The sequence below is a fragment of the Neurospora crassa genome, linkage group V (genome assembly GCF_000182925.2).
Source record: "Neurospora crassa OR74A linkage group V, whole genome shotgun sequence".
Taxonomy (NCBI): Eukaryota; Fungi; Ascomycota; class Sordariomycetes; order Sordariales; family Sordariaceae; genus Neurospora; species Neurospora crassa.
Genome location: NC_026505.1, coordinates 5,019,098 through 5,033,098, shown reverse-complemented (window position 1 = coordinate 5,033,098; position 14,001 = coordinate 5,019,098). Strand labels below are relative to the sequence as shown.

Below are 14,001 nucleotides of genomic sequence, written 5' to 3'. Positions count from 1 at the left end.
AGGTACTATTTCAAACCCTGGTTTTGCCCTCTGACTGAAAGGCCGATCCGAGTTCCCCCTCATCTGAACGAAATCGTACACTAGTCTAGTCCTTGGAAAAAAAAGTAAAGATGTCTCTGCTGCTTCCACTTGAGGCTCAATGTTTCACAGCTGCACGGTTGACGACATGACGTCCGGCCCTTCCTTTCTTGGGTCAAAACATCTGATGCAGCAGTCGCGCCGTGTGCTTGGCCGCTATCTGCACAGTGCTCATCTGTCCAGTCGGTCCCTCCAGCGGCGGCTGCAGTGACCTCAACGCCTGAAGCCCAATCCTATACAATTTTTAGCGCCCTGCAGACCAGCACGCCGGAGCACTGCACTTCCACAGGCAGTGGGAGAGTGGCTTCCCGCTACCCAAGCTGCCATCTGTGGCCAGCTGCTGATATGGCCTGTGCTTTTCCTATTTTGCGGTGCTCAGGCTCGGTTGCCACTTTGTCTGTAGCTCGAAGCTGCCCGGCTGCTTGGCAAACCACCGAATCACACTGCAAGTGTACCTCTACTGTCAGATGGTCGCTCTCAGTGTGGTCCAAAATTTTATACGAACCATCAATCGCCTTCACCACCAAATCAACTATCACGACTTTGCGGCCGCCCGAATTTCCGACGAACCGCCCATTTGTCTTGACTGCCAAATCTAGCACAACAACAGTTGACCCCCTGACATCCATAACAGACTTTTTCCACTTCGATTGATTTTTGAGATCTCGTCAAGATGGGTGTCGCTAAACGGACAAGAAAATTCGCTACGGCACGTGACTTCCTTAATCCCCCTTCTCATCTCACTTTTCACACTCACCACCATTGACCTCAACCCCCTTGGGGTGATGGCCAATATGTGTGTGTGTATGATGAAAATGACAATGTTTATGAGACATATTGTCATAAAAACATACTTACTAACACACTCAATAGGTCAAGCGCATGATCGGCAAGAACGATGAGCGCCGCAAGACCGAGGTCCAGAAGAAGCAAGAGTTGGAGTTGCAAAAGAAGAAGGAGGCCGCCGTCCGAGAGATCCCCCAGATGCCTTCGTCCATGTTCTTTCAGCACAACGAGGCCCTTGTGCCTCCCTACAACGTCCTCGTCGATACCAACTTCCTCTCCCGAACCGTCGGCGCCAAGCTCCCCCTCATGGAGTCCGCCATGGACTGCCTCTTTGCTTCGGTCAACATCATCATTACATCTTGCGTCATGGCCGAGTTGGAGAAGCTCGGTCCCAAGTACCGCGTTGCGCTGATGATTGCCCGTGACGAGCGGTGGACTCGTCTGACTTGCGATCACAAGGGAACGTACGCCGATGACTGCATTGTCGAGCGTATCCAGAAGCACAGGATATATATCGTTGCTAGTATGTGTTCCTTCTCTTTCTGCGTTTCTCCACTTACCCGGTCCCACCACTTGTCGAGCGTGTGTATGTATGTATGTAAGTATGTATGCTAACTCTGCAATACACAGCCAACGATAGAGACTTGAAGAGGAGAATCCGCAAGGTTCCTGGTGTGCCCATCATGTCTTGCGGCAAGGGCAAGTACGCCATCGAGAGACTCCCTGGTGCTCCTGCCTCGTAAGGTGGTGGTCGATCGACTAGGGGCAGGCATCGAAACTGCGCAGCTGCCACCACAACGCTTCGTCATGTATCAACTTGGTGTTCAAGTGCGGGACTACAAGCGTCAAGAGGGAAACTAATCACGGCACACACACGACGCCGGATAGTACTTACCAATACGTGAGGGAAAGCAGCGTCTCTGGCACATGCCATTTGTCAAATCCAGGCCATTGATGGTCAGTCAGTATTCACAGTAGCTAGCCTAGAGTGGCTGCAGGGAGGGACGATAACAGGATGTTGTCAGTTGGTTCGATTGATACGCGTACTATCAACCCAAACAACATTCCCATCTACCGGCGGGCGACTGTTGCATCGGCCGAGATGGATGGAGATCTCGGGTTAGAGCGGAAAGCATCAAAAAGCGGACAGAAGGAAAGAAAGAAGGAAGAAGGGTTACCGGCAAAAAAACTGAAGGGATACCATACCACATCGCATTCTTGGTTATAGAGGTTTCACACACATAGGGTTTTACATTCTCGCTCGGCGTTAATTAATGATTTGATTTGATTTCAAAACATCAAAGTTTGATCCGTGACTTCATGTTTGATGCGTGACTTGCAAATCGGCACTGCTTACTCCTCGCCTGCTCCTTCCATTCAACGTAATCTATGCTTACAATACTCCTAACATGAACATACGGCATTTGTAGGCGTGTAAGTTATTTTCCATCCCAGCATTCCATCGCTGAACTGTGATCGTGTAATTCCCACGACGGGCGCAGTCGACGCCAGTTGCAGAGAAGGGGATCGCGACAACGGAACTCAGCTGAGGTCGCACATCTCGCGCTATGAACACTTCGCAAATTCGATCGCTAGATCCAAAAATCAATTGATCCTGGAGTGGCGTCAGTGATAGAGGAAATACAGAACTTCGGGCACAGAGCAAGATAATGAGTGTTTGTGCTGCATTGATATAGGTAAGGTCCAGTTTTTATCTCTTCAAACACCAAAGTGTGTGTAGTGAGGCCGTCAACCGACAGTCAAATACGTATAAAAGTGTGATGACCGTAAAGACGGACATATGCAGACCTTTGTAGTGTACACTATCGTTGTAGTAATTCCAACCAAAGCCGTCTTAATAGATAGACAGCTCGTTTGTCCCATTCCCTCACTCTTTGATACGCCATTGACCTTAAACCTGACATGGCCCCTGGATTAACCTCCATGACGATGTCCCTTGCGCGCCACACGCCGCTTACACAATGCGATAACCACACCCATTTACCATGTATTTTGCGCGTATGTGTGTGGTGACAAGACATTCCTTTCCGATGATCCTTAAATTGAGAAAAGAAAAAAGATGATATCACAGACCCCAATGAACAAGTCCCCGGTGCCGACTCCAGCTTTTGTGAACTCTCTTTTTGCCTTTTCACCCCCCAAAAAAAAAGGAAGAAAATTTTGATAACAGTAAGAAGATGGGTATTGTTGTTTCCATTTGCTCCCCTTGATGCTCTGTCATGCTCCCCTTCTTACCAACAGTCGATTGCGTGGATGTGGATGGATGCCTGCTACGCGAGCCATTCCTCATCAGCCCGCTTGTTCCCTCGCATCACCAATCCCTCGTCATCCGAATCGGAGTCTTCCTCCTCGCTCTCGGAATCAACTCCACCATTTACGATATGCCCATTGATCCCATTGTGACCATTTTGATGTCCGTTTTGGTGCTGGTAATGTTCCTCCTGTTGGTGGTGATTATTATGATTATTGCCGATATTATTCCCGCCGCCCCCGTCATACTCCTCGATCATCCATGTGAGGCCGTTGGCTTGCTCCTCTAGCGGGAACACTTCGCGGGCGTACTCCTCCAGTCCTCTTGGACCTTCCCACAGTTCCAGAGCCGCCCGAGGGCAGCTTCTTTCAAGCTCAATGTCGCCAAAGTATGGTGGTTGTTTCTCGGGATCCTCGTTGTGCAGGTTAAAGAGCTCCTCGAGCGCCTCCAACTGGATTCGATAGCCCTCGGGAATCTTGACCTTGACCTCGATCGGTCCGCGGACGTACCGTACCGGTCGGCCGACACCCCGGGAAAAGACCTCGCATGCTTCTAGAGGTGTGAGCATCTCGTATGCTAGTGCGATGCGCTTGCCTCCACCCCACTTCTTGACGCCGTCCTTGAAAATCTGCAGAATAGCCGGGCCAACATCGTGCTCAGCATCAAGCCACGGGAGCTTGGCGTTTGGATGGAAGGGTGCTTGCCAGATCCACGATCCGTCCGGCTGCAGATCGGTGCAAAAGAGGGGGTATGGCAGCGAGGTGAAGTTATTGTTATAGATGCCGGTGTAGACAAAGGTTGCCGGAATACCAATCTCCTTCACATAGTCCTCCACACGGTGCTTTGACGCCCAGAGCGGTAGTGATGGCCAATCCTTGTTGTAGGCATGGTGGTCGGGCATCGAGGAGTAGACGTAGTGTTGGACTCCGGCCTTCTTAGCAGCATCTGCCAGGGCCATGCCAATCCTTTCCTCGTCGCCATAGAAAGTGGTGTTGATAAAGGCAAGCTGAGCGCCTCTGAAGAGTTCGGAGATGAGGGCGTCGTTCACGCCGATGCCGGAGATGGGACCATTCTTGGTGACGTCGACACATTGTCCCTTATCACTTTCCGCAGGGGTCTCTTTGGTGTAAAGCTCGCCCTGCAGAACGGTAACGTTGGGATTCGTCGACACTTCGGTGGCCACAACACCCTCGAGATTCCTCATTTGGGCTCGTACGTGGAAGCCAACGGCAGTGGCTACTCTGATGAAAGAAGCAGCCTGTCGGCCGGCGGCGTTGATGACCGCAATCGTCTTATCGGGGGTCGGCATGGGGCGTTTGGCAGGACGCCAAGTCAGAGAGTTGTTTCGCGACATGAGAGGGGACATTTCTGAGTAGGAGGAGCGAGAGTGTTTGTGCCGCCTCTCTTCATTGTGCATGGCGTTGGGGATTTTGATGTCTCTCGGTGCTGGCCTCAATGGTAGCTCTGATAGAATTTCGGCCGGCATGGTGGGCTAGTGTGATGGACGGGTTTCACCGTCCTCCCAAAGATTCCCTGCCTGTCTCAAACTTTTTCTACGACGAAGAGAGCCCGGCTAGAGATGCTGTGTCTCCCCAGAAAACAGGAGTCCTTTCCGAACAGGCGCAAAGACGCTCTTGCCTGTTGCTTAATGCGCTTATTGAATTTCCTGTTGCGACCACCACTGTAGGTTCCCGTTGCGACCCTTTAAGTTCTCGGAAGCAGAGCAGCAGGGGAGGGTGATGATGATGGGCCGTTAGAAGAGAGGAAAAAAAAAAAAAAAAGTTGAGCCAAGCACGAGACCGGGCGATCGTGGATCTGGAAGCGCAAGGGCGGCGTAGGCGATACCGGTGAGTGAAATGCGACCGAGGACAGGAAACAGCCCAGAAAGTGCAGGGCAGCGGTTCGATTGGGTTGCTCTTGGTCTGCTGATGTGCTTGCTGGCGGAACAGTGGCCCCGTGTACCGCGGATGGAATGGCGGTATCGTGCTGCTGCGTCGATGGCGTATTCTTCTCTTTTCTTTCTTGCCCCGTCGTTTATCTATCAGCGGGGTTCCAATGGCAGCGGTGTTAGAGATGTACTGCGTGCTGTAGGTAGGTAGGTACTGCGTGCTGCACTGAGTGCTGGTTGTCACTGCGGGGGCAATTGGACGGATAGTAGGTCGGGTGGGTGAGAAACCGCAGGCGGCCGGGCAGAACGGGGAACTGGGAAAGACGACAGGGCAGGGGAGGTGAGGGCTCAGTGAGAGCCAACTGGACGGCAGCAAGCAAGATAATGTAAGTACACTTATTTTTATGTACAAGTTCCTCGTACCTGTTGTAGTGTCTGAAAACGATGTCGTCTGCTGCGTTGCCAACTCAGGGGCGGGGACCCGGAATTCGAAGATCAAATCGACAAAAGATGCCTGTGGGCGAGATCTTACAGATGCCTATGGGCAGCCGATAAGATAGGGAACTCGGGAAAGGCCGTCCAACACAGCAGAAAAAAACTCAGATCTCGGAAGTACCCAGCAGCAGGACGTTGACAGCAGCGGGCAAGAGGGATTGAAATCGAAACAAGAACGAGAGAAGCGCGAGCGTATGGACGGACTGCGGTTTAATAGCAAGGAGGTCCCCTGGCTGCTACTAAGTACCATAGAGGATGAGAGCGAAGGGCTCAACAAGCACCAAACAAAGGGAAGCAAATAGAAAACGATTCTGGCCAATCACATGGCGAGCAGCTATCCACTGGGTGAACCATCCAAGTTCTAGGGAAGCCCGCGAGGTGCGCGCAATGGTCCGGGCATGGTGCCCTGTGGTCATGGCTTCCTCTCGTTTTGTCTCTGGCTCCCGTGGGTTGTCTGGGTCGTCAAGGTGTCAGTGGTCCCGCTCGCTCATTTTCAGCGGCTCCAGGGCAGGCGGACACCAGACGGAGGACAGGGACAAGAATTTGCGATTTTACGGGGTTGATGGAGCCAGAGATGCAGTCCACCGCGAGTCCACACCCGGGGTCCCGTCCCCGTCCCCGACACCGGGTTCCACTCTGCACCATGCCCTGGTCGGCTGGTCCTGCTCGTCGACGACGTGTGATGTGGTGGCCCATCTCCTTTTCGAGGACGACAAGCAAACAACTAAGCAAGCACATGCACGCTTTTCTTTTTCTTTTCTCTCTCTTCGTCTTTCTTTCTTTTCTTTTTCGTGGCATTCACGGGGAAACGGTTATCCGTCCAATTGGCCTCATCGACAACTAGCATATCGTGGGGAAAACGACATTGGCAACGGAAGCAAGGCCCAGGACCCAGACGGGATCATGGTCCCCAGTCTTGAGGCTGCCCACTATCGCCCTATGTACCCCGGGTAATTGGATACCGGTACCTGAAAGTAGCAGTCCCGGTATGACTGGGTCTTGGTATCTAGATAAAGGTGCAGCTAAGGAGGGCCACGAGGTCCATGATTTCAGGTTACGGGCTGGCGATCCATGACTTGGAACACCGAGGCAAGATTGCTCAGATGAGCATGGCGGGTTGAGGGGGTAAAACCCATCTTGTTGGCAGCAAAGACAGTCTAGTGTCGTCTGTGCAATGCGAGCTGTAATGGAACAACAGGAACAGACAATGCGGGGAATGATAAGCAATAGATAACCACCCGCATCACGATGCCTTTCAGTCGAGGATATTTGTACTTGTACGACCGCAGCGGGCAGACGGGACAAAAGAGTTGGATCGTGGTGGTTGCACGGCTTTCTAATCTCACAGAGCGGTCAGCCAGCGATCCAAGGTTCATTATGGTTCAGCCTGAAGGAAGTTCCGTATGATACCAAGCTATCTCTGCCTTTGCCTCTACCGGACAACGGTCGATGCGGATGATGACATGATGCCCGGCCGACAACATGTGGACAGTATGAAACCCAAACGGGCAAGAGATGAGGTGTGTAGGTAGTCTTCTCGATGAATCAGATAAACACGATAAGCTGGACCATTTGCTCAGCATCAGCCGCCGAGTGATAAGGAAAATCCATGGCATTGGCAGGCATGACAGGCACACTAGTTCTAAGGGTTTAAATTGTCGATCAACAAGTGTTTATCATGACAGCATCTCGTTGTTTCTTGGGCCTGCATAGGCCTAGACTCCTCACAGGTCATGTGCCTCTGTCTTTGATCCTGGCTTCAGCTTCTTGCCTTGCCAGTTTCCGGTGTCAGGTGGTTTCCTAGTACCTTCCGTCGCTTTGTTGGATTTCAAGTTCCATTTGTTTCCTTCGGAACAATCACCTACCTAATAATCCAAGCATCGGATCCTTTCTGCTCCTCCCCTAGGTATGTGCGCAAAGCTGCCTGGCCAAGACTGGCGCCGAAAAACTTTCCGATGACGTTTGGATGCTGTGTGGACGGCAGGCGGCTCCGGCCTTTCTCATGCAGCTAAGAGGTTGCTCTTACCTTATACCTTCCCCATCCAGTCCCCAAATCCCATTCTCTTTAGTCAAGTTTCTTGGCAACTCCCACACTCTTGCCGCTCGGCTGCCCGTGCGGAAGACGTCTGGCGAGATTACTCGGTCAAGCTTTCAGCGCTCATCGATCCTCAAAACCGCAGTTTACATCTGATGCCTCAACTCTTTGGCGATATTTCCCGTCATTGCGCATAGCATTATGGCATGGAGTCCGTTCCAATGCGACCTGTCATTTATCTGGAATATTCTCTGCCGTTGACTGACGCAATGGAGGGTGGTTCATTATCTACCGGCGTCTCTGTATAACACACTGATACTACCTTCAGTTCTCGGAGGGTCGTCGTCCACGGATGGATTCCTCCAGGAGGCTCAAGTCGTCGTCGTCGTTCCAGCTATGTACCGGTGTCTGCAACAGTGCTTGGCAGTGGCCTCCCTGACAGTACGTACACCCGACAGGCCAAAAGAAAAAAGTCGGATCGTTCAAAAAGGCTCGCAGAAAGGACGGACGCTGGTACGTGTGTAGAGCTGGATGCCTGGTTGGTCTCAAGCGGGCGGCGGATCCCTCTTTTCTCTTACGTACAAACCGGCTCACTAATACCCTTTCGGAGCAGTCCCATGGCACTTGAGTTACCCTCCCACAGGCGTCCTTGTCGTCCACCACCGTCGACATTGGCAACGTTGGATCGGCATTGGCTCCCGATTTCGCTGCCTCGTTCCCCTTGCGAATACCATTTCCGCGGATGTCGCCTATGCAAGGAACCAAAGTTCTCGGCTGACCTTTTTTTATTTGTGTCCAGAGAATTGTCAAGAACCTTGCCTCCGGATTCTGTTTGGCTCTTCGCTGAAACCATACAACACGACAATATTTTGACACTATCGGGAGCCTTGCCGACCGATAGCAACACTGGCACGTGAAGCGGCGAAGCCCATAGCCGTAACGCACCTCGGGGGGACCTTTTTCAGCGCACCGCAGTGCCCTACGAGCCTACGAAACAGGAAGCTTGACAGGTCCCGTTTCTTCCCCGCAATTTCTGTCCCACTGGCGCTCCTGCTGGCGGGTCAAAAGAGCGGGGAAAGAAGGAAAGGAGTTCTGTTTGGTTGCCGTGGCGGTCAAGAAGAAGAAACAAGCAGCGGCGGCGGCACCATGCCGGCGTCAACCCATCCCGCTGGCGTTTCCATCAGCAGCAGCGCACCCTAATGCGGCACGAAAGCACAGGAACATGGCGACACTGGACCTCGCTCCACTGCCGGGTTCCACTGTATGACTTCTAGAACCATAAATTCGGCCTAGTTGTTCGCTCGAGCAGTGTCACGCGGCCCGTTGGAAAATTTGTTCTGATGTGAAAATTTTCACACCATACGTCCTACCTGCAATGCAAGGTGGCCTTGTGGCCTTGGGCAGTCTGGGAGTACGGATTCGTGGAGCGGAGGTGAGTTCGGTGTCCCGGTCATGAGAGATCTTACCCGTCCACCCCTGGAAGTGCCAGGCCGGTCAGCACCAGTGCGAACGGAAGTATGGGCCCACGGGGGCTTCATCCACTTCATCTACTTCGGATGAGGGAAGAAAACGCCTCCAAAGGGGAAACCTGTTATCCCAGAGAGGCTGTCATGCGTGAAAAAAAATGAAGTCCTGATCATGCAAAGGTGATGATTAAAATAACATGTTGCATCTCGGTTGCTGTATGCTCTACTTCGGATGAGGGGTCTAAAACTCCAAAGCCAACCAACCGCACGATATCGAAGTTGAAAGCCACCATTACGAGAAACCGATGATGAGGAAAATGGCGATGACAGGCGGGGACGCAGATGGGTCTGGGTTTCCTGTTGACAATGTCGATCAGCCTTGTTGGCCGGTACCGCTACCCAGGAAGTCATTGATAAACTGCCTGCCGCCCGGTCGAGATAATACTCCTCGCCAAAGGCCTCTCTCTATCTCGCTGTTCGTAATCTCAAAACTTGAGAATAAGGCCTGACGGCTTTACGCACAGTCATAGGCAACTTTTGGTCATGAGGAAATTTTATGTGCCATCCATGACGTCTTTAAATAAAGATGAGATGAACTGTGGCCGAGTGCTGATCCTGAGTCTCCATAGTCAAACTACGACAACTCGGTAGTACTAAGCTGAACGAAGTACAATCTACAGTGACAACATGGCGAAGATAACGTCAGGCGCTTAATAGTATTCTCGCAATTTTATATTCCTGAACGTCTCATGAAAGCCACGTTGAAGGTTTGGAAGACTCTAAGCTGGTCTCAAAGCTGTGTTCAACCTCTGTCCAACACTAAACACAGTCTGGTTATCGACAGAGACCCAGACTGACGATCGTAACTACATCTCTCTTGTCCAGCAACAACACTCCCATCATGAGAGCATCATGGCACGAGCAATGCTGTTAAGTATTACGATATGTTATTTTGGAAAATCCAATATTTCTTTCTTTGAATTAATTACCTCAGTCTCATTCAAAAACAAACCAATACTGAAATCACCCACTCCAATGATATCGTGATCTAGTCACACTCGTGTTCACCCATTTTGCCTTATTTATGTAGCATACCTTCCTTCAGGAGAAGAAGAGATCACAGTGGGCAACATGCCAGACTCTAAAGGCGTTGTCCATGGAAAACGTAACCCTCAGTGCTTGTATGCTTTCCCCAAAAGAAAAGTTGATGAAATTGGAATAAATCGAATCGTCATTTGTTCGTAAAACCATTCATCTTCGTCCAGCTTGTCGTTTCGCCGTCCCGTCTCGCGGCGCAGTGGCGTGGTGATGGACTGGCTACTTTGGCCGAAGTAAAATGAGGATAACAGTAAACCGAGGTATAGCCAGCTGTCATCGTAGGAAGGGGGGAATAGACTACTTGGTGGCATGAAGTCTAGAGCAGGAGATAGGCGTGCTGAGAAATGCCGAGGGAGTGTACACATGGATGTTAGGAATCGTGATGTTTGCGCGACGGCGGTTCAGGGGTTACCTAGTGATGTATAGATATGTAGAAAACATGGGCACGGACATGAGCACTTTGCCGAAGAGAGAAGTGAAGAGAGGAGTGAAGAGAGGAGTGAAGAGAGAAGTGAAGAGAGAAGTGAAGAGAAGAGAAGACAAAGCACCAATACAGAAGTCTGTCTGGAAGCGAGCGGGTCAGCTGTACTAAACCAGAACACAGGTATAATAAAGCCAACCCGTGCATTCTCTACGAAGGTTTGTGACAACTACCTCAGGGCAAGGACTCACCAGCGAATGTGCAAACAGAGGCGACGAACATTTCCAAAAGAGAGTATCTTTGTAGTAATGTTTTGACTACGTTACCGTAGATTGTGAATATAGGTATGGATATATCTTGATCTAACCCAAACTCCGGTCTAGCGTAGACGCCGCTTGTGCCGAGAAGCCTTATCTCTACTCTATATTCTATCCCATGGTTTCCAAAACCTTCGTAAGCAAAACACCCTTCGCGAAGGGGACAGTTCGTAAAGCACAATGCTTAGAACTTGCCCTTGAGCAAGTTGCTAATCATCTCGCGGCCGGTGATGACGGAGGTGCGCCAGAGGGTAGGGAAATCGAGCGTGCTGCTGAGGGTATCGGCATAACCGAAGAACAGCATGGGAGGGATCCAGCCGCGCGCATACTCGAGCGCGAAGCAGCTCTCGGGCATCCTGTACTGCTTGACGGTACCGCGGACGAGGTGGTGAACGGAACCGGGAGGGTAGACCTCAGGCTCGTACTCGCCGGGGACGTAGGCAGTCTGAGTGCCGGTGAGGATGTGGAAGTAGTCGTCGGCGGTGTGGCGGCCGGTGTGACCCTCAGTACCGATGGCAGTGCCTGTTGTGTGGAGTGTGCTGTTAGTGATGGGTCTGAAGAAGCGGGAAGCACAAGCTTGCGAAACGCGTGCTGGAGGATGGGGCTTACCAAAGATAATCAGGTACTCGGTGATGGAGGCGTGGATGATGTACATAGCACCCATGGCACCACCAGCGTTGTTGAACACCCACTCCTCATCGTTGTTGACGTAGGGCGCAACGCCGTTGCGGTCGTTCAGCTCGTCGACAATGTACTTGACAATAGCCTTGGTGTCGTTGCCGTGGGCGCTGATGGCGCGCTTGGACAGATCGTGAAGGTGCTCAGTATCGAAGACGTAGAAGGACTCGAGACGCTGCTCCAGGACGTAGGCGATAGGCGCAACTAGGGCGAACAAGATGGCGAAGAACTTGAGCCAGCCACCGATACTGCAGCGGCAGCGGCAGCTGCAGCGGCAAGACGAACCGGAGGAAGAGCGGCCGGAGCTAGAGCCAGAGCCGGACGGCTTGTTGCCGCCGGAGGAGGACTGCTTCTTGGGAGGCATTGTGACGGTTTGTGATTGACGAGACGGCACAATGTCGAGGAGGAGAAACAGGGGAGAGAGAAGACGGGAATCTTGAATTATAAAGAAGCAAAACAATGGCCACAGAGATTCCACCACCGACAGGGGGGTCCGTCAGCCCAACCTCAACAAACCTACCCACGGCAACCCCTGATTTCCTTGTGGAGGACCCTTGTGGTTGCAACATGCCCGCCCAGGCGGGTGTTGCGACTTCCGACACGTTCGATTTTGAGAGCTTTGACCAATAAGGACGCTCAATTGCGCGGATAGCGTTAAACCGATTTCTTGAAGGAGCCACCGCTACGACCAATTGGAGGCAGACACACCGGCAGGCTGGAGTGCATCCAGAAGCTCCGTAAAGCTCCCCTCGCCGGCAGGGCAGCTCAAGTTGCCCGGCAGCACTGTCGGTGCAAAGCACTCAGCGCGGCACTAACAGCGCTCTTGGCACTGACAGGGGTTTCTATTTTTTCGGTGCCCCTCCGTCATTGAGTCCCGTCCGCGGGCCCGGTCAATCACATTTCAATATTCCATCGAATGGACATTTACCTCCACGTACCAGAAGCTCCAATCTCAGTTGTTATCGCCGCGGGGTCCGTTTTGTCGCATCGTTATCTTTTTTTTGTTTAGTTTCCCTCTGCGCGTCGCACCGCGTCTCATACTATACCACTTTTACCCATTCGCAAACTTTTGTCATCGATAGCTCCATCAACCTAGAACGACCGACACAATGGCGAGCACATCCTCTTCCCCTTCGATGGCCATCCCCGGCCAATTCCTAGGCCCTGTCTCCAAGTTCCAACCCGGTCCTGGAACCCATATCCACGAGTCGAACCTCTACTCTTCGCTGCTCGGCGTCGTCAACATCACACAGCCCGCCAAGGCGCCTGGCCCTGCTAAGCGCTTGAACAAGATCATCAACACCCAGACCACGCCCGCCGAGCTACCGACCATCTCGGTATTGCGTTCAGCGGGTTCGTCAGACAAGCGCGAGGTGCTTCCTGAAGTGGGCAACATCGTGCTATGCCGGGTGATTCGCATCATGCCGCGCCAAGCCGTTGTGGCCATTCTAATTTGCGGCGATACTGTTTTGGAGGCCGAGTGGCAGGGCCTGATCAGAGTGCAGGACGTGAGAGCAACAGAGAAGGACAGGGTAAAGATCTACGACAGCTTCAGGCCTGGAGATATTGTCAGGGCCGAGGTGGTGAGTGCTCTTCTCCTCTCCCTTTCTGCCAGACATGGACTGAACACTTCCGCTAACGTGCTGCCACCCACTAGATTTCTCTTGGTGACCAAGCCAGCTACTACCTGTCGACAGCGCGTAACGAGCTCGGTGTCATCATGGCGACAAGCGAGGCCGGTAACACCATGTACCCCGTCAACTGGAAGGAATACAAGGACCCTGAGACGGGGCTAAGCGAACCCAGAAAGGTTGCGAAGCCCTACTGAAGTCGGCGGATGGAGTTTCGAAATGAGACATGAAAAAGATGCTTGAAAAGCAATGCATAGCGGAGTTACTAGCTTGAGGTACAGCGTGTTATCAAGGCGATACGGGCGTTAATCTGCTCGGAGAGCTCGCCGAGTAGTGAAAGCAGGTGCTCAATCAGTACCCGGTTGGGGACTTGCAAATGCGGCGGCACGTCGAATGTCGAGCTCTCACGGTCCGCCGGTCCATCATCGACACGGTCGGCCACTCGCATCACAAGCAAGCATCCCAGCGACAAATCCAAGCCCAGAGATGTCCTGGCCCCAGAGTTTCCGGCGGATACTCCAGGTACGCCAAGTTAGACCGCGCAGAACATGGTCTTGGGTGATAGGGCTCGCACTCAGAGAAGTATGGAGATGGGTACATGTCACGATTCACTCTTGACACAGCGGAACAACACAGTCATGATACAGCGCCTGTTTCAGGGATAACGAAGACGATGGCGAGTTAGTATGATCTTGTCACGTCGAGGAAAGATATAGTGACGCCAGACACGGCTACGCCTGTCATTGCATCAAGAAACTGGATACCCGTTTAAAATCTGCATAGAAGATACCAATAGCCTTCTTCATACGTACCTTACTATTCCCTTGCATACCTAG

The 14,001-nt window shown here is 52.2% G+C and overlaps 4 protein-coding genes across 4 annotated transcripts; 2 read left to right on the top strand and 2 right to left on the bottom strand.

Moving 5' to 3' along the window:
• Window positions 1-492: 492 nt before the first annotated feature.
• Window positions 493-2,174, top strand: NCU04159 (DUF652 domain-containing protein). The gene is made up of 3 exons (XM_956222.2): window positions 493-787; window positions 952-1,387; window positions 1,495-2,174. Exons 1-3 carry the CDS (start codon window positions 752-754, stop codon window positions 1,605-1,607), a joined length of 585 nt encoding a protein of 194 aa, XP_961315.2. The 5' UTR covers window positions 493-751; the 3' UTR covers window positions 1,608-2,174.
• Window positions 2,175-2,537: 363 nt separating this feature from the next.
• Window positions 2,538-5,750, bottom strand: nmr (nitrogen metabolite regulation). The gene has a single exon (XM_956221.3). The coding sequence runs from the start codon at window positions 4,620-4,622 to the stop codon at window positions 3,156-3,158; it is 1,467 nt and encodes a 488-aa protein (XP_961314.3). The 5' UTR covers window positions 4,623-5,750; the 3' UTR covers window positions 2,538-3,155.
• Window positions 5,751-10,407: 4,657 nt separating this feature from the next.
• Window positions 10,408-12,105, bottom strand: erg-1 (ergosterol-1). The gene is made up of 3 exons (XM_956219.3): window positions 11,466-12,105; window positions 10,791-11,378; window positions 10,408-10,682 (listed from the first exon to the last, which is right to left on the bottom strand). Exons 1-2 carry the CDS (start codon window positions 11,896-11,898, stop codon window positions 11,041-11,043), a joined length of 771 nt encoding a protein of 256 aa, XP_961312.2. The 5' UTR covers window positions 11,899-12,105; the 3' UTR covers window positions 10,408-10,682; window positions 10,791-11,040.
• Window positions 12,106-12,338: 233 nt separating this feature from the next.
• On the top strand, window positions 12,339-13,993 carry NCU04155 (exosome component 1). Its single transcript, XM_956218.2, has 2 exons — window positions 12,339-13,117; window positions 13,192-13,993. Exons 1-2 carry the CDS (start codon window positions 12,644-12,646, stop codon window positions 13,360-13,362), a joined length of 645 nt encoding a protein of 214 aa, XP_961311.1. The 5' UTR covers window positions 12,339-12,643; the 3' UTR covers window positions 13,363-13,993.
• Window positions 13,994-14,001: the final 8 nt, after the last annotated feature.

Bases quoted from the DNA above. Each gene is read 5' to 3' on its own strand.
- NCU04159 (XM_956222.2), top strand. From the start codon at position 752: ATGGGTGTCGCTAAACGGACAAGAAAATTCGCTACG. The intron at 788-951 runs GCACGTGACTTC...CACACTCAATAG, and splicing joins GGACAAGAAAATTCGCTACG to GTCAAGCGCATGATCGGCAA. The intron at 1,388-1,494 runs GTATGTGTTCCT...TGCAATACACAG, and splicing joins CAGGATATATATCGTTGCTA to CCAACGATAGAGACTTGAAG.
- nmr (XM_956221.3), bottom strand. From the start codon at position 4,622: ATGCCGGCCGAAATTCTATCAGAGCTACCATTGAGGCCAGCACCGAGA.
- erg-1 (XM_956219.3), bottom strand. From the start codon at position 11,898: ATGCCTCCCAAGAAGCAGTCCTCCTCCGGCGGCAACAAGCCGTCCGGC. The intron at 11,379-11,465 runs GTAAGCCCCATC...TCCACACAACAG, and splicing joins CGAGTACCTGATTATCTTTG to GCACTGCCATCGGTACTGAG.
- NCU04155 (XM_956218.2), top strand. From the start codon at position 12,644: ATGGCGAGCACATCCTCTTCCCCTTCGATGGCCATCCCCGGCCAATTC. The intron at 13,118-13,191 runs GTGAGTGCTCTT...GCCACCCACTAG, and splicing joins ATATTGTCAGGGCCGAGGTG to ATTTCTCTTGGTGACCAAGC.